The sequence below is a fragment of the Gossypium raimondii genome, chromosome 5 (genome assembly GCF_025698545.1).
Source record: "Gossypium raimondii isolate GPD5lz chromosome 5, ASM2569854v1, whole genome shotgun sequence".
Classification (NCBI taxonomy): domain Eukaryota; kingdom Viridiplantae; phylum Streptophyta; class Magnoliopsida; order Malvales; family Malvaceae; genus Gossypium; species Gossypium raimondii.
This window is the reverse complement of record NC_068569.1, coordinates 30,158,673-30,178,471: the sequence shown is the minus strand read 5'-3', so window position 1 is coordinate 30,178,471 and position 19,799 is coordinate 30,158,673. Positions and strand designations below refer to the sequence as shown.

Genomic DNA, 19,799 nt, shown 5'->3' with positions numbered 1-19,799 from the left:
CTGGTAGCATTGGCTGCTCAAAGGCAGTGGAAAATATATCAACTTGATGTAAAACTTGTCTTCCTAAATGGTTTTCTTAATGAGGAGATATATCTTGAATAGCTAGAGGGTTTTAAAGTTACAGGTGAAGAAGCCAAGGTGTACAAGCTGAGAAAAGCCTTGTATGGTTTAAAGTAGGCACCAAAGGCCTGGTATGATAGAATCGACAACTACCTATCAAGCTTGGGGTTCAAGAGAAGCTTTAGTGAACCAACCTTGTATGTGAAGAAAGAATATGATGAAACACTGCTTATAGTCTCCTTGTATATAGATGACTTATTAGTGACTGGTGGGAATGATGCTATGTTGACAGGTTTCAAAGACAAAATGAGGAATATGTTTAAGATGCTTGATTTGGGTGAAATGTCCTGTTTCCTTGGCATGGAGGTATCTCAGACTTTACAAGAGATTTTGATAAGCCAAAAGGCATTTGCTTTGAAAATCCTAAACAGATTCCCAATGCAAAATTACAAAGCAACTAGTACTCCATTTGGTTTTGGAGAAACGCTATCAAGCCAAGGTGTTTTTGAGAAGGTTAATGAATCAACCTATAATTCCCCATGCCAAATTGCAAAGCAACTAGTACTCCAGTTGGTTTTGGAGAAAAGCATAGCCAATGTGTTTTTGAGAAGGTTAATGAATCAACCTATAGGAGCCTAGTGGGATGTTTGCTCTATTTAACAACCACAAGGCCAGACATAATGTTTGCAGTCAGTTTGCTATCTAGGTTCATGCATTAATGCTGCAATATGAACCATTTTCAAGCTGCAAAGAGAGTTCTCAGGTACATCAAAGGAACTCTGAGCTTTGGAGTTATGTTCACCAAGGTTGACAGCATGAAGCTCCTTGGTTTTGCTGATAGTGTTGGGCATGATCAATTGATGATATGAAAAGTACTTCAGGGCATATGTTTACCCTTGGATCAGTTTTTTTTGTTGGAGTTCAAAGAAACAGTCCATTGTTGCTCAATCAATAGTTGGAGCTGAATATGTTGCAGCAGCTGCAACAGTTAATCAAGCAATTTGATTAAGAAAGATCATGGCAGATATGAACTTACACCAAAGACAAGAAACAGAGATCAGAAGTGACAATCAATCTGTTGTTGCAATTACAAAACTCCAATCTTTCATGGCAAAACTAAACACTTCAAGATCAAGTTTCATTTTTTTAGAGAAATGGAACAGTCTCATGAAATCAAACTGGTTCATTGCAGTTTTAAAGATTAGTTAGTTGATATCTTAACAAAGCCTCTTGGTGCATCAAGGTTCAAAATTTTGAGAGCTAGATTGGGAGTTTGCAGCATGGAAGCCAGGGAAGAGTGTTAAAAGATGGCTTTCATGCAGCCATTCAACTCGTGCTATGCAGATTGCAACTGAAGAACATGTAGTTGTTTTCTATTGACTAGTTGATGTTTTGTTACTTAGTTACATTTGAACTAAGTTGGTACATCTGAATTAAGTTGGTAATGTATTTGTTGTAATTTAGTGCTGATAGATGTGATAAATCAATTTAACCAAGTGTGCAAGTAAAGTTTTATAAGTTTTAAGACTTTGATAGTGGAGTTAGGTGTGTTTAGGTAACTTTTTTTATATTCAATCAAGCTGATTTCTTGATATATGTAATGTGATGTTTTCAGCAATGTTATTTATGAATCATTCATCAAATTCTCTTCTTTGGTTTTGGTTCTGGTCGAACAATTTGTTACAATTCAAGCTTGATTTTCTTTGTTTGTTCAGCAAGTTACAATTGCTTTTAGCCTAAGACTTTGTTGTGATTTATTGCTTTGTTTTTTTAACTCCTATAGTACAGTTCATTAGAGTAAAAAATGTTATAATCAATTTAATTGAAATCATAATTTGATCCAAATTTATAATAATGATTTATCTGAAATAATATCAATTTAAAAAAAGTCTAAAAATCTAATATATATATATATTAGAAAAAATAAAATTTAAACATTAAAACCTTTTTTTCCGTTTTAAATTATTTGTTTGCTTTTGCCAAGACTGGACAAATTCTTAACTACATCTTCCTCAGTTACTTGATATATAAGTAGTCAAAAGCCCTTTTCAAGTTTGATAAAATTAAGTAGGCAAAAAAACCCTTTTTAAGTTTCAATCATTAAAGTGTCTCTGGAATTCTTTGATTCATGGAAATGGATGAAGGGTTAAAGAGAGCAGCTGGATCAGGAAACATTGATGCCTTATATGCATTAATCCCTGACGATGACAATGTTTTCAAGCGTATAGATGGAATGGAGTTCATCGATACGCACTTACACATTGCTGTAGTTACAGGCAATACCGGTTGTGCAATGGAGATAATGAACTTGAAGCCATCGTTTTCCAGGAAACTAAACCAAGATGGGTTTTCCCCCAATCATCTAGCCTTGCTTAATGGAAAACCAGAAATGGTGATTGATTTTTTATTTGTTGATAAAAATCTTGTTCGTCTTAAAGAGAGGGAGGGTTTTACTGTTGTTCATTATTCAGCTCGGGATGTAAATGTTCATCTTTTGTCTCGGGTTTTGAATACTTGTCCCGATTGTATCTTTGATTTGAATGTAATGAGGCAAACTGCTTTGCATATTGCTGTAGAAAGCAATAACTTTGAAGCATTTAAAGTTGGAATGGATTTAGAGTGCGTTTGAAGACAATAAGCCTAAGAGAAGTAAAGTATTGAACTTTCAAGATAAGAATGGCAACACTGTTTTGCACTTGGCTGCATCTATTAACCATCCCCAGGTAACCTTGTCTACAATATACTTGCTACAATATTGGTAGTTCACCACGTGCGTAGAAAATAAACAATTTTTAAAGTGGTTTTTAACTATAAGTATGCCGTGTCAAATGGTAATATAGAAGTTTACGATGAAGCACGAGAGTTGTAACAATTCGTTTTTTAATGGTATTAAAAATAGTGGTTTTAGGACCACAATTTTAACAAGTGGGTCTGTAAATATTATTATTTAATATTTATGAGTGTATTATAGTGTTATATTGGACTTTGATCGATAAATTTGTTAACTAAACAATTGATTAAAGTACAAGTAGTTTGACTCTATAGTTAGTGGTTTTGGAAATTAAGGTATCGGGATCTCATTTTCATAAACCGAGATCGTAAATATTTTTATTAAATATTAAGTGAGTGATTGTATAAGTGAATTGAATTTTGGTTTGGTAATTTTATTAAATTAGTGGTAAATTAAGATATAAGAACTAAATTGTAAAAACCATAAAAGTTCACTAAGTTATAGTAAAAGTTCACTAAGTTATAGTATTATATTGCTATTGATTTTATTAGCTAAAATTCTTAATTAGTAATTGTTTCGGATTTTAAAGGGTAATTCACCACTTTTTATTAGTAGTAAGTCTACCTAGTTCACTAATCTACCTAGTTCACTAAGTTATAGAACTAACAAACCTAGAGGCAATCCAAACGAACAAATATTCAATTATGTTATCCATCGACAGAAATCATGTAGATACATAATAGACACGAAAATTCGAATGAAAAACATTCAATAAGCTAATTATAAGCAAGTCAAGAACATCATATAAATGAAATGCTTATGTCACGTAGGTCTTCTAGACTTGTAACATTTTGAGGCAATGACGGTTTAAATTCAAAGGAAACATAGTTCAAAATGGTTCAAGCACTATAAACAATAAGACACATGACATTGTTTCCTATTTACCCCTAATTTTTCTGTTAAGCTTACCTCTTTCATTCTCCTTCTCTCACCTTCCTTTTTTTTCTCCAAAGACGAGGACAAATTTAACTTACGTTATTTCATATTCACCTTAATTTTTTTTATTAAACTCGCCTCCTTATTTTTCCACCCTCGTATTCCTTTTATCACTCTAAAGATGAAGAATTAATTTATACATACAAATCAACCCTTCAAAATCTAACTTAGAGAAGCAGTAGAGCATAAGAAACCGTGTATGACTAGTCACTTGTCAAGTCTAGAATAACTTATACACGCAAATTGGACATTGTACAAGAAAATACTCATTTCTTAAAATGTGCTGACTTGGACGCGTTTTCAGGAGAAAACGCAAGAAAGCGCGTTGAAAAAGACATACTTTTTCCCATGTCAGCAAAAGCAAGCTGACATGGACACGCTTTTGCCCGTGCATAGACTAAATTTTCAACAAAGGACATTTTTTAAAAATATTACAAAAATAGACCAATTTTTTGAAAATTTACAAGAATAAGCCTTTATACAGATCTGAAGTGGCAGCATCATTTTTTTGTTGTGCCACCAATTAAGGTGGAAATAAAACTTACAAAATAGATTTTTATATAGGCCCAAAGTCTCATTTCCCTTATTTTCTTAAGCAATGTGAGATATGTGTATATATAAACTCATAAATAGGTTTGTAGCTTGTTTCTAGACAATATAGATTCCTTCCTTTTTTAACTAACAACATAAGATTAAGGCTATGCTATGGTTAAAAAAATTTGTACTGCCACTTTGGGTCTTTATAAAGGCTTATTCTTATAAATTTTTAAAAAATTAGTCTATTTTTGTAATATTTTAAAAAATGATCTTTTTTAAAAATTTAGTCTGAGCAAGGACAAAAACGCACCCACATCAGCACACTTTTGCTGAGACGAGGTAAAACACGTCTCTATCAGTGCAATTTTCTACAAAACATATCAACGTCGGAATGTTTTATTGTTTTTGGACCGTTCCAATCAATAAGTTTTTTTAGTGACCCATTTCCATAATATTTTAGGAAATGGGTATTTTCTTGTACAATGCCACACGCAAATCAACCCTTAAAATTCCAAGTTAGAATTTTCAAGAATGGACAAATTTTTAGCAACATCTTCCTCAATTATTTGATATATAAGTAGGCTAAAGCTGGTTTCAAGTCTTCATTCATTTTGGTATCTGATTATTCTTTGATTCTTGGAAATGGATGAAAGGTTAAAGAGAGCAGCTGAAACAGGAAACATCGATGCGTTGTATTCATTCATCCACCACGATGCCAATGTTTTCAAGCGTATAGATGAGATGGAGTTCGTGGATACGCCATTACACGTTGCTGCAGTTGCGGGCAATACCGGTTTTGCAATGGAGATGATGAACTTGAAGCCATCGTTTGCCAGGAAACTGAACCAGGATGGGTTTTCCCCCCTTCATCTAGCCTTGCTTACTGGAAAACCAGAAATGGTGATTGATTTTTTATCGGTTGATAAAGATCTTATTCGTGTTAAAGGAAAGGGGGGTTTCACTGTTCTTCATCATGTTGCTTTGGATGAAAATTATGCTCATCTCTTGCGTCGGTTTTTGAATTTTTGTCCCGATTGTATCTTTGATTTGACAGTTGAGAGACAAACTGCTTTGCATATAGCTGCAGAAAAAAACAAATTTGAAGCATTTAAAGCGATGTTGGAATGGATTCAAAGTGCGTTTGAAGACGATAAGCGTAAGAGAAGTAAAATATTGAACTATCAGGATAAGGATGGCAACACTGTACTGCACTCAACTGCATCAATTAACAACCCCCAGGTATATACCTCATCCACTCCTTCCGTTTTTTATTTTTTTTTCCTTTTCATTTATCCTTTCAAAAAATTTTCAGCCTCCCCTGGTACATACATCATAATTGATTATTTAATTTTAATAACTAATGATAAATTAACTAGTTCATACTAATTAATAGAATTTATTAGATTTATAAATTTAATAATTTATTATGTGAAAGAATATAAAATAAAATATACATAAAATCAATAATACATACATTTATTATGTCTTTTAATTTATTGATTTGATTCTCATTTTTTTAATAAAAAATCACTGTATAAATTTTATAATAGGTTTAGAACTTTATAACAACATGTTTATAAAGATTTTAAGCCACCATGAAAGTCGCAACAAAAGAAGAAAATAAGAGGTGCAGGACCCAAAAGAAGGGTACCAAAAAATCCAACAGAAAGAAGCCGTCGTACCCCAAACCTCATTAAGAAACCCGTTTAATCGAAACCCTTTCAAACCCCCAGGACACCAAAACCACCTACCACCAAGCCATAAAAGCCTCCTCCACCTCCCACCTCAAACCATATCATATCAAAATTGTACCAACCTATACACAAGCCAATTCAAAGCACCCACATCCAAAAAGAAATCCTTAAACATGTTAATCCTCACCCATCCAAACCCCACTGTTATTGACACCAAACTCAGAAACCCTCACCGGATATCAACAAAAGGAATAAGACTAAAAACCATTACCAGCAGCCAACAGCATGGACTATTTATACTAAAAAAGAACTTTTACACCAAGCGTTTCGCCCAAATTCAATGTATCAATAGCCTCCTTCAACAAAATTTTTCTCCTATTCCTCATATCTGAGTCAGTCAAAAATGCGTTGACTATTCTACTGTTGATTAAAGAGTTCACCCGCTTTCCTCTTTTTTCTGATTCCCATTCTTCTCTATTCTATTTATTTTCGTTTCACATCTTGGACCACACTAAGGTTTGTGTTGAATGTAAACAGTATGTAGGGTAATGCTCGAATGTAGGAGATTGTTTAAAACGCAATGTATTTTTGTGAATTATTTTTGGAATTTTAAATGAAGCAGATGATCAAACTGTTGATAGAATGTGAGGAAGTGGATAAGAACAAGATCAATGACCGTGGTTTTACAGCAATGGATGTGTTACAAAGACAAACTGTAGCAGACAACACGGAGAGTGTGAACATCCTAAACAGCAGCAATCCCCTCACGTTTCAAAAGTTGTCAAAGCTCAAATTACTGACAGATGAGATAACAGATATGAGAGAAGAAACAGTGGGTGTATTACTCATCGTATTCTCACTAATTCTAACAATGACATACCAAGGAATCCTCAGCCCCCCAGGCAGCATTTTCCAGGGCGATGCAACTGCAACTAGTTCAAATCATCGTATAGGGAAATCAGTGATGAATGCGACTGGCTTTCTTCTTTTCTATATTCCAAATGGGGTGGCCTTTTTTACATCTTGGGTCATGACAATATTACTGTTGAAATCCGTAGCTGAAAGTATAATATATTTTTTGTCACCAATTTACTTAATGGTGTGTTTCTGCTATGGGGTTGCTTTGTCAACTATAGCACTTCCAGATCATCTCAGTTCGGTCGTCATGTGTATCACAATCATCATTTATTACTCACTTTGCTATATTTGGTCAGGTCATCACCGTGGCTTCAGAAAAAAAATTAAAATAATGTAGGTGTCTATTTAGTTTTATCTGGTATATCAACTCAATTTTAAGAGTACTGTATGATAAAGTTGTAACTTTTACCTCAATTTGATATTTTGATGATTATATTAAAAAAATTGGTTATGTTATTTTAATAAATATTAATGGATTGAAACAAAAATCAATTTAAAAATAATTTATATCTTCATATTATGTTGGTATTTTGTCACAATTCATTTAAGAGGAAACTATATATATTTTCTTATCATGATTATATTATTTCCGATATTGAAAGTATTATAAATTAAGTTTTATCTACAACAAACAGACTAGATGGAAGAGCCATGAAAACCTCAGACATTCAAAGAATTAACTCTAGGAGAATATGGACATTTGATACCATGTTAAACTAATACAAAGAATGAAAATAACAAAGATTTTAATAATCAAATATGACCATTAAATTCATCTAATATGTAAAATATTTGCTATTGCTTTTAAACATGACAAAAAAATTGCTATCAATAGCTAACAACCTAACTGTCAGCTAACTAATAGCTAACAGATTAACGGACTTAATCAGTTACTCTAGCATTAAGTTGATGCAAGAAATGAATAACGACCACCTGTTTCTCTTCCCACCACCACCACAATACAACCAATATTAAAAGAGTCCAATAAACCCCAAAATAAAATAAAAAAACCAATGAAAAAAGCCATCAACAATGGTAAACTGGACAAGTTAGTTGATTTCTTGAACTTAGCGGAAGTAGAAAGTGATTTCGAGACTACTAAAAAGTGCAAGCTTTGAAGGGGTTGAAGTGCTTGGTTAAGGAATATATGTTTGTATTAGCCCTTAATTACGCGGAAAATACATAGAAAAAAGCAATTACTTGACATTTCGATCATCTTTCTATTTAGGTGAAAACAACATGGAGAACATTTTTAAAATTTTAATTAATAATAGTGACTAAATTTAATTAATAATAACAACTAAATTGATAAAGTGACCAAAATAATAAAGATAACATTTTAAAAGTAAAATAAGATGTCAATGGATGTTTAGGTTTTTTATTTAATTACAAAATAAAATAGGCTGTAGAGTCATTACGAAAATGATATGTTTTCTAAAATAAAAATTAACAAAGCTGTCAGGCAACATTAGCTATACAAAATATTTTAATAAAATAAACAAAATAATAATAAATTGAAAAATAATATGATGTAAGCCGTGCCAGCACCCCTTTTCTCCTATTGAAGTTTAGGTTTTGTTTTTTTTTAATTTAGGTGGTTTTGGTATAATTTTAAAATTCATACTTATATTTTATGGAAATTAGAAGTTAATCATTTTATTATTGTAATTAATAAAATCATTCATTCAAGAATTTTATGAGAAAAATTAGAAATCAATCAATAGTTCAATTTATATGTTTTTATCAACAATTGGATTAATTTTAATAACATACGAGGATTAAATTTTAATAAATTAAAATAAAGGAATTAATTTTTCAATTTTTATGAAGTAAAGAGATAAAATTCATAATTAAACCTTTAAAGCATACTGAAGAATACCAAACATTGTACGATTATAAAAAAATAGTTAAAATATAAGAAAACATAAAAACATAAACTTATAAATTTTTTAATTTATCACATATAAATTATTGAAATGATGATTTTATTAATTCTTTGCATGTAAATTTTATAAACAGCTAATCTTAAAGTAAGCAATGTAATAATCAAATTTAATAATATTAAATAATTTTACTAACTTTTAAATTCGAAAACATATAAAAATCAAAATAAAAAAATTAACTTCTAAATCCCATTTAAAAAAAAACTAAAAGTCAGCTAGAGGAAATTGACATTTTCGCTTCACCCTTTTTATATTAAGATATTACATTTTCAAACTGGTGCTACCTCAGATATTCACCCCACCGAAATCTACCATTTTTATTTTTTTAATTATTTAGATAATAAAAGAAAAAACCCCGAAGGACGTTTTCGTTCTGAAGTCAGTTTAATTCTTATTTAGAAAATATATAGCAATGCCATTAGTAAACTCTTGAAGAACTTAACTTATACACGCAAATCAAAATGTAAGTTAGATTTTTCAAGACTGGGCAAACTTTTAGCAACATCTTCCTCAATATAAGTAGGCCAAAGCTGGTTTCAAGTCTTCATCCATTTTGGTATCTGATTGTTCTTTGATTCTTGGAAATGGATGAAAGGTTAAAGAGAGCAGCTGAAACAGGAAACATCGATGCCTTGTATTCATTCATCCACCACGATGCCAATGTTTTCAAGCGTATAGATGAGATGGAGTTTGTGGATACGCCATTACACGATGCTGCAGTTGCGGGCAATACCGGTTTTGCAATGGAGATGATGAACTTGAAGCCATCGTTTGCCAGGAAACTGAACCAGGATGGGTTTTCCCCCCTTCATCTAGCCTTGCTTACTGGAAAACCAGAAATGGTGGTTGATTTTTTATCGGTTGGTAAAGATCTTATTCGTGTTAAAGGAAAGGGGGGTTTCACTGTTCTTCATCATGTTGCTTTGGATGAAAATTATGCTCATCTCTTGCGTCGGTTGTTGAATGTTTGTCCCGATTGTATCTTTGATTTGACAGTTGAGAGACAAACTGCTTTGCATATAGCTGCAGAGAAAAACAAATTGGAAGCATTTAAAGCGATGTTGGAATGGATTCAAAGTGCGTTTGAAGACGATAAGTGTAAGAGAAGTAAAATATTGAACTATCAGGATAAGGATGGCAACACTGTACTGCACTTAGCTGCATCAATTAACCACCCCCAGGTATATACCTCATCCACTCCTTCCTTTTTTTTTTTTCTTTTCATTAATCCTTTCAAAAAATTTTCATCCACCCCTGGTACATACATCATAACTGATTAACTAAAAAAGAAACAAACTTACAAAGCATCCCTATCTTTTAAATTTCTTTCTTCAATTTATATCATCTCTTCAATGAATCTTCCTCATTGCAAACAACTTTTACACCAAGCGTTTCGCCCAAATTCAATTTATCAATAGCCTCCTTCAACAAAATTTTTCTCCTATTCCTCATATCTGAGTCAATCAAAGACGCTTTGACTATTCAATTGTTGATTAAAGAGTTCACCCGCTTTCCTCTTTTTTCTGATTCCCTTTCTTCTCTATTCTATTTATTTTTCTTTTCACATCTTGGACCACACTAAGGTTTGTGTTGAATGTAAACAGTATGTAGGGTAATGCTCGAATGTAGGGGATTGTTTAAAACGCAATGCATTTTTGTGAATTATTTGCGGAATTTTAAATGAAGCAGATGATCAAACTGTTGATAGAATGTGAGGAAGTGGATAAGAACAAGATCAATGACCGTGGTTTTACAGCAATGGATGTGTTACAAAGACAAACTGTAGCAGACAACATGGAGAGTGTGAACATCCTAAACAGCAATCCCCTCACGTTTCAAAAGTTGTCAAAGCTAAAATTACTGAGAGATGAGATAAAAGAGATGAGAGACGAAACAGTGGGTGTATTACTCATCGTATTCGCGCTGGTTCTAACAATGACATACCAAGGAGTTCTCAGCCCTCCGGGCAGAGTTTTCCAGGGCGATGCAACCGCATCAACCAGTTCAAATCATCGTGAAGGGAAATCAGTGATGAAGACGAGTAGTTTTCTTATTTTCTATATTCCAAATGGGGTGGCTTTCCTTATATCTTAGGGCATAACATTATTATTGTTGGAATCCGTGGCTAAAAGTATCATATCTTTTTTGTCGCGAATTTACGCAATTGTGTGCTTCTGCTACGGGGCTGCTTTGTCAACTATAGCACCTTCAACTAGTGTCCTTTTGGTCGTCGTTTCTACACAAACTATCATTTCTCTCTCACTTTGGTTCATTTGGTCAAGTAATCACCGTCGTTTCAGAAAATATTAAAATGTATGTGTCTATCTAGTTTTATTTGGTATATCAACTCAAGTTTAGGAAGTTGTATGATAAAATGGTAACTTTTAGCTCAATTTGGCATTTTGATAATTATGATAAAAAAAAAAAACAAAAAGAAGAGTATTTATGTACTTTTAATAAATATGAATAGATTGAAAAAATTAATTTAAAAATAATTTATATCTTCATATTATGTTTATATTTTGTCACAATTCATCTAACTTTTCGTTACGTGATTTGTCATTGCAATGCAACTTAGAGAGGAAACAATTATTTATTATCATGATTATATTGTTATTATGTATTTATAATAATTTAATGTCACATCAATAATTTTATCCTGAATTTTAAGATTTTCATTTGGATTTAACTTTTTTTTGAGATGAAAATATTGACATGACATCATTGTTTCGTACCATCCTTTCCGTATTGAAAGTATTAGAAATTTTGTTATACCCACATTCCGAATCTCATTTTATGCCCACGAGAGATCCAACACGTGTCTTTCAGTAGAGTTGGCATTCCGACGAACCATGCATGTCCAACCTACTACCTTGCGAACCTTGACTTGACAAAGCTAAGGTGCTATACATTTCCACTAAATATAAACCACGTGAGAGCTCATGATATTCATTGATTACCAGTTGTCTTAAGGTGCCTTATCCTATGACGTAACAATACCATCACTGCTAAGAGGATCAAATCAAATTCCTATGTTAGTATTCCTTGAACACGTAGATAAGCTTGTCCCCCAATATAAAAGAACCCATGCAATTGTTCATGAAGAGTCTCTCATCCTCCTCTTCCTCTTCTTGTTCTTAAAGACATTAGCACCAGAAAAACCTTCTATTCAAGTTTGCCAACAGGCACTGAACCACCACTCCAACCACTATTTTCTCTCCCTTGTTAATTCTAAGGTTAACAATTTATGCGATGAACATGAAGTATCATGACCAATCTAAATACAAGTGATCCTTTCAATATTAATTTCGATCCTATCAATTACCTAACTATCGATCCTACAATTCAAGATATTCAAGCAAAGGCAACCTAAACTCAAACAACCCAAATGTAAGAGTTCATGCATGTCAACCAAAACCTCAATCAATAAAACAAGACTAATCCTAACCCGAAAACCAGCAAAATTCTATTAGTGTAACTCATATCAACAGTTTTATCAATATCTTAATGGTATTACAACCCACCGCTCAACATCATGCCGGAACATCACTGTTGATAAAGGATCCCACCTCCACCAGTTAGGAAATCAACAATATATATATAGACATGCATGAAAAGATGAAAGCCATGGAGAAACAGATGTCTTCACAACAAAGAAGGTATGAGGAACAACAACATATAGACATTCATCTACCCTTGCTTAATCAACAAACCCAAATGGTGATTGATTTTTTATCGGATGATAACGATCTTATTCGTGTTAATGGGAAGGGAGGTTTCACACTTTCACTGTTCATCATGTTGCTTTGGATGAAAATTACGTTCATCTTTTGTCTCGGGTTTTCAATTTTTGTCCCGATTGTATCTTTGATTTGATAGTTCAGAGACAAACTGCTTTGCATATTGCTGCAGAAAGCAATAACTTTGAAGCATTTAAATTTATGTTGGAATGGATTCAAAGTGCGTTCGAAGACAGTAAGTCTATTAGAAGTAAAATATTGAACTTTCAAGATAAGGATGGCAACACTGCAATGATTCTATGGCTAAATAATAATCACTATTGACATAGTTTGATAATCATATGGTTCCTTCATGACGATCCAATAATTGATTTTTTTTATAAGAAGAATTTTTTGTGTCGCCACACGATACCGGTATATATTTTTTGAAATACTCATGAAAAACATGAGTATTCACGATGAAAAAAAAAAGAAAAAAGAATTTTTTAAAAAAAAACTAACTTTTTGTGTATTGTCTGTGTGTTAGGTAATTCTTGTATTCTTGGCTTGCCAATATCACCATGAGTGAGTTGAAAATTTTAAGAAAAGAAGACTAAACACAAATAAAAGCTGAATATGAATTATTTTGAAGAATTTAAGAAAGAAAACATGAAAAGAAAAGTTTAAATAACTTTTATTAAAAAATAATAATATAAAATATAAAAGAAAAGTTCAAATCTTAATTTAAAATATTAAATTTCATTTTATATCTATGTTCTTTTTCCATTTTTGACTTTCCCTCCATCTCTCTCATATTTCTTTCTTTCTCCCTCTTAAATCATTTAAGATTATTTGCGTTTAGTTTTTTTTTCCCTTAAGTTTTTCAATCTGCTAATAGTAGCATTGGCAAGTTCAGAAGATAAGAACCACCTATGAAGTAAGCATCGGTCACGGGCTTTTCTCTTTATTTTTTTGTGATTTTTTTTTTGTTTATTTCAACTGTTTCTTTTTTGCTTTTTTTTTTCTATTTCATCTTTTTTTTAATTTCTTATCGATGTTGCCTTACACATTGACGACACCAAAAATATATATTTTTTAAAATTTGCTAACCGGTGGTGACACCAAAAATATATATTTTCTCTACCATGAATACCTGTATTTTTTCCCAAGTATTTCAAAAAATACATATTGATACTACTTGATTAGACTTATTCATTAGCCTAATTGAATTGGGTTCGAGCACAGCCCTAAAAGATAATTTAGGCTTGTTTGAAATGAGAAAATGATAATAATTTAAAATATAAATTTGTAAAAGGCATTCAAATTTCATACATTTTTACTTTAGAAAGTCCTCTGAGATTGAAAAATGAGAAACTAAATAATATTATTATATGCAATCAATGTTTTCCCATAAATCTCTCAAATCTTAATTTGAAATCAATGTTACTTTCTATTCTAATTTCATACCTTTTTACTTAAAGCCCTCCTTCTAACGTCCCATTATCCTCACTTCATCTCTCTCGTATTTCTTTCTTTCTTTCTCTTAAATCATTTAACATTATTTGCATTTTATTTTCCTTTCTTGGGTTTTTCAATCCAATAATTGTAATACAGGTAAGCTCAGAAGACAAGAACCACCTCTGAAGCAAGTATCGGTCACGGACTTCTCCCTTTATTTTTTTCTATTTCACTTTTCTTTTCTAAAAAATTTTACTAATGTCGCCTAACACACCAACGACACCAAAATATATATTTCTAAATTTACTGACCAGTGGTGCCACAAAAAAATTTATTTTTTAGAAAAAAATTATCGATGCCTCCTGACTCATCAGCGACACTAAAAAAAATTATTATTACATTACTGGTGTTGCCTGACACAATTATAGCACCTATTAAAAAATTGTTTTTTCCTCTCTCTTTTTCTTCACCATGAATACCTGCATTTTTCATAAGTATTTTAAAAAATACATATTGGTACTGCCTAACTAAACCTATCCATAGGCCAAGTCGGGTTAGGTCTGAGTTGGGCCCTAAAAAAATTTTGGCTCATTTGATAGGTCCCGACTCAACTCAAAAAAATGGGCCTAAAATTTTGCCCAAGCTCGGTCGAATCACTACATGAATTTAAGGTTTTAGCGACATTTTTAGTGGCGTTTGGACGAAAATCACCTCAAATATTATACGCTAGTGGCGCTGACGGAAAAACGCCGCAATAAGTAAAGTAATAGCGGCGTTTATGAAAAAAACACCGCAAAAGGTCAAGCTTTAGCATCGTTTATTAGAAAACACCGCAAAAGGTCCAGCATTAGCGGCGCTACGAGAAAAACGCCGCAAAGTATCATTTTATTTTAAACGAAATGGGCCGTTTTGCTCTGCTCAATTTTATCCCCAACTCATCCCCGAAATCCCTTATTTTTCTTCCCTAAAAATTTTCTCCAGATCCCTAATTCCCCAAATCAAAATCCCCAAATCTTTCCCCGACCATCTGCTGCATCGCAGTCGATTGTCCCCTCTGCCACATCGCCGTCGACACTCCTCTATCGCATCGCCGTTGACACTCCTCTACTGCATCACCGTGTAAGTCTTCCTATGGTAGAATCTTTGTTTCGAATTCATTTTTATCTGTGTTAGGCAAAAAGGGTGGGGTGGGTGTTGCTATTAGTTTTGCAATTTTTGGTACTTTATTTCACGTGCAAGTCAGTATTTCTTTTCCCGGGGAGTTTGATTTTCCATTATTGTTTTTGAACCATTTGTTTCTTCAATTTTCCCTTTACATGCCTGCTAAACACGGCTAAGGTTACTTTGTTATACATTTGAACCATATGGGCATGTTTTACCATTGTTTTTAATGGTTCTAAAAGCAGAACATATTGACCTATTGACCAATTTTTCCTTAAAATTTTAACTCATAACAGATTTGAATCATCATTTTCAGTAATCCAGTTGAGTTTTAGTTGTTTGCCTTTGTTTCGTCAATTATGATATACCACAAGCTTACTCACTGCAGTAGGCTTGTTTTCTCAGTTTTAGTTTATTCTCACAACTAAACAGTGATTTATGTATGTTTAAATGCAAAGAACAATCGAGGTTTCTGCATGCGTTTATTTTGGTTAAAATGGAAACCTTTTTGAATAAGATTACTCTTTATTTGCTTAGAAATAGGTCCCTCATGCTTTCATCTATTGTTATTTGTTTGACATAATATATTGGAATTGATCGTTGCTTGTTAAGAGGTCTAAAGTTTGCATTTATTTGTGAGATCAATCAGTAACAAAAGAACAATTTTTATTCCAATTGGCAGCCTTTCGAGGTCAATAAGATGTAATGTAATAAAGGATTCACCACAATCAACCATGGAATAATTACTTCTGATAAGTTTTAACCTTATGCAAGGCTCGTACTCTCTGAAAATGAAGATGTTCGATGCAAAAAAAAGTGAATTGACATGCATCGGATTTGATTTTAGCATCGGGTTTGCATCATCTATGGCTGATAGTTAAACATTAGGATTTAGAACACACGTTAATGGCCATGTAAAGTACTCTATGCTATTATGTTCTCTATATGCCTTGTTGGATGAAACCATTATCTGGTTCTTTAATAAATTGCTCGACATTTCTGAGTTTCTCAATTTTTTAAATATTTGTATTTGATAATGTATATAGTTCGAGAATATGATACTTCAAATGTATGAGTATATGAATTTTTAAAAAATTTTAAATATGTATTTGAGAGTTTACCTGTTGAGTTGCAACTGGACATACTAATTAACTCGCACAGTATCTCAACAAATATAATTTAATGGAAACATATGTGTTCCCCAAACCTGTTTCATTCAGTAGGTGCTAAATTCATAGAATATCTAATATTAATTGTTGTTTGTATATGATTTGTTTACCTTAAATAGGGTTCTAATATGCTTTGTGCATTACACCTTTAATATCTATAGATACAAAGACGTCTTGCACAAAATCGTGTGGTTGCTCGTAAAAGCCGTTTGCGGAAAAAGGTAAGTGGATGTTGGTTTGCACTGAAATAGATGGGCTGAAGGCAACATTCGAACTTCTGTAATAACTTGATTTGGAATTGCCTTTCAGGCATATGTTCAATAGTTAGAAAGTAGTAGTTTAAAGTTGATTCAATTGGAGAAAGAGCTTGAACTAGCAAGAGAACAGGTTTGAAGAAGATTAATATTGTTGCAATTTTTTATTTTTTTTTGTCATTTTAGAATTGTTTAAAGCTACTCAAGCAATAAAACTTTTGCAGCAGGGTCTTTATTTTATTTTAAAATTTAAGATAACTTGAGTTCTAACTTTTGGATTTTAATTGTGTTATTAATTTATTATTTTAAATGCTAAATTTAAATTCATTAATTTTATATTTAGTTTTATAGTTAAAATTTTCATAGAAAATTTAATTTAAATGATATTTTTATTTATCCTTAAAAGTATATAGTTTAAATTTTAAATTTCAAAATAAAAATAATATAATATTTATCATAGAAATAAATATTATTTAATTAAAATAAATTTTAAAGGAAAATAATATTTATATTAATTTTAAAATTATTTTAATATTTTTCATAAATATTATCATAAAAACAAATTGATCGATTTTAATGTGTAGTATAAAGTTAAAAAGTTTATGGAGATTTAATTTAAATATTAACTCAAAATAGATGAAAATTTTAACTTTATTAACATATAATCATTAATTTGTTATTTTTTGTCTTTTAAGTATACTAAATATAAAGGTGATAAAAACACAAATTTATAAATTAAAATAGTATAATTAAAGGGTTAAAATTTAAAGTTAAAATTTAAAGATGATAATCATAACTTACATAAACATTTAAAGAATAAAAAAAAACTTTGGATCATAACTTACATAATACATAAATATATACCATATCATAACTTACATAAATATATATCATATCATAACTTACATAACTTACATAATACATAAATATATATCATATCATAACTTACATAAAACTTTAGATCAAAATATATAAAATCACGTAAATTTGGGCAACACTATTGTTTTTCCCTACTCTTAATTATACTTATAAATAAACAACTTACCTGAACCGGTTTACCCTACTCTTAATTGTTTACACCCATTCTTTGCATGTGTAAGAAGTGTGGCAACATCAATTGGCATATTCGTGAAGTTGTCTACGAACATCTAATTGTTGATGGCTTTATTCGGGGGTATAAAAAAGGATTTTCTATGGAGAGTGTACACCTCGTAGAACCTCTTCAACGATTAATCCGACTTATCCTCATAATGCTTACCATTAGTCTGTTAGAGAAGATGACATGGAAGGTATGTTGCGGGATGCATTTAACATGCGCAGTCATGGTTTGCAATCGTTTCCACCTGAAATTATTACATTTGATGATTGTACCTAATGAAAAGCCAAATGGAGAAGTGGCGAAGTTCTACAAGTTACTTAATGGAATGAATAAAGATCTTTGTGAGGAATCGAAATTTTCAAAACTGTCCTTCTGCATTCATCTTTTTCACTTAAAATGTTTGGGAGGGTGGATCGGAAACTCTTTGACACTGCTGTTAGAGTTTTTGAGAGATATGTTTTCGTCTACAAAAATCCCTCATTCACGCAAAGATATCAAGAAACAGATAAAAGATTTAGGCCATGGGTACGACAAAATTCATAGTTGCCCAAATGACTACATGTTGTATTGAGGTGATTGAAAAAACCAACAGTCTTGTCATGTTTGCGGTAAATCTCGTTGGATGAATAGGAATACAGAAAATGTGAATAATGATGAAGGTGAGGCACAGTCAAGAAAGAAGCCAATAAAGATTTTGCAATATTTTTCACTAATACCAAGGCTTCAAAGGCTTTTTATGTCGTTAAAGACAACCGAGTCTATAAGGTGGCATCATGATCAACGAACCGATAATGGATTATTAAGGCATCCTGTGGATTCTTTAGCTTGGAAATCATTTGACAGTAAATTTCCAAGCTTTGCCAACAATCCTCGAAATGTGAGGCTTGGGCTAGCATCTGATAGATTTAATCCTTTTAAAATCATGAGTATTTCGTACGGTACTTGGCATGTAGTGCTTGTTCCTTACAATTTGCCTTCGTGGATTTGCATGAAGCAATTTTCTTTTATCTTATCTATGATTATCCCTGGAGAGAAAGGTCCTGAGAATGATATTGGCATTTATATGCAGCTACTTATTGAAGAGTTGAAACAGTTATAGGCGGATGTTGAAACATATGATGTCTTGAGAAATGAGAAATTTTATTTACGTGCAGTTTTTTTGTGGACTATTAATGATTTCCCAGCTTATGTCAATTTATCTAGTTGGAGTACCAAATGACGTTATGCTTGTCCTTGTTGTACGACACAAATATGTTTGAAATGGTTATTTAATGGGAATAAGTTCTCTTATATTGGGCATCGTCGGTGGTTAGATGGAAATCATAGATTTAGATTTCAAATGACTCTATTTGATGGTACTGAAGAGTTCAGAGAAGCTCTTGAGCAGACCATTGGATTTGAAATCTTGTTCATGTTAAAAGATATTAATTTCAGTTATAAGAAGATGAATCAACCACCCAAGAAGAAAACAAAGAGAAGACCGACGGAGGCTTATGTTGGCGATGTTGACCGGCAGATTGATAATGAATCTGATGAAGAGGATGATCCTAATGAGGAGGCTTATAAAAAAAAAGTATTTTTTTTAGTTACCTTATTGGGAGCATCATATTTTGTGACACAATCTTGATATCATACATATTGAAAAGAATGTTTGCTAGAACATAATTGAGATAATTCTGAATATCGATAGAAAATCGAAAGACAAACTTCAAAGTTGACTTGATCTAGTTGACATAGGAATTCGACGTGATCTTCATCCCCAATTACTTTCGAATGGAAAATCTCGATTGTCGCCTTCTATTGTTGCAATGTCGAAGAAAGAAAAAGAAGTATTATGCACAGTGTTGAAGGATATAAAGGTCCCAAATGTGTATGCATCAAATATATCTCGATGTGAGTCTTAAAGATCAAAGACTATATTCCGTAAAATCACATGATTATCATATCTTGATGCAAGATTTACTACCAGTTGCTTTACGGTGTTGTATGTCAAAAAAGGTGGCGTCTTGTATAATTGAACTGTCTAATATAATGAAAGCTATTTATGGCAAAGTTTTGAT

The 19,799-nt window shown here is 32.0% G+C and overlaps 3 protein-coding genes across 4 annotated transcripts; all 3 read left to right on the top strand.

The window, feature by feature from the left end:
* Positions 1–2,194: 2,194 nt before the first annotated feature.
* Positions 2,195–2,689, top strand: LOC128041031 (ankyrin repeat-containing protein BDA1-like). Its single transcript, XM_052630314.1, has one exon. The coding sequence runs from the start codon at positions 2,195–2,197 to the stop codon at positions 2,687–2,689; it is 495 nt and encodes a 164-aa protein (XP_052486274.1).
* Positions 2,690–4,796: 2,107 nt separating this feature from the next.
* LOC105771136 (ankyrin repeat-containing protein BDA1) lies at positions 4,797–11,254 on the top strand. Of its 2 annotated transcripts, none has more exons than XM_052631741.1 (2): positions 4,797–5,563; positions 10,569–11,254. In XM_052631741.1, exons 1-2 carry the CDS (start codon positions 4,967–4,969, stop codon positions 10,971–10,973), a joined length of 1,002 nt encoding a protein of 333 aa, XP_052487701.1. In that variant the 5' UTR covers positions 4,797–4,966; the 3' UTR covers positions 10,974–11,254. The 2 variants fall into 2 exon arrangements, with proteins under 2 accessions (XP_052487701.1, XP_012447994.1); XM_012592540.2 differs by lacking the exon at positions 10,569–11,254 and adding an exon at positions 6,641–7,290 and having other exon boundaries at positions 4,806–5,563.
* LOC105771137 (ankyrin repeat-containing protein BDA1) lies at positions 9,307–10,624 on the top strand. Its single transcript, XM_052631742.1, has 2 exons — positions 9,307–10,060; positions 10,484–10,624. The coding sequence occupies exons 1-2, from the start codon at positions 9,464–9,466 to the stop codon at positions 10,493–10,495; spliced, it is 609 nt and encodes a 202-aa protein (XP_052487702.1). The 5' UTR covers positions 9,307–9,463; the 3' UTR covers positions 10,496–10,624.
* Positions 11,255–19,799: the final 8,545 nt, after the last annotated feature.

Coding starts and splice junctions, on each gene's coding strand:
- LOC128041031 (XM_052630314.1), top strand. CDS start 2,195: ATGGATGAAGGGTTAAAGAGAGCAGCTGGATCAGGAAACATTGATGCC.
- LOC105771136 (XM_012592540.2), top strand. CDS start 4,967: ATGGATGAAAGGTTAAAGAGAGCAGCTGAAACAGGAAACATCGATGCG. Junction 5,564..6,640: donor CATCAATTAACAACCCCCAG/GTATATACCTCA, acceptor TAAATGAAGCAG/ATGATCAAACTGTTGATAGA.
- LOC105771137 (XM_052631742.1), top strand. CDS start 9,464: ATGGATGAAAGGTTAAAGAGAGCAGCTGAAACAGGAAACATCGATGCC.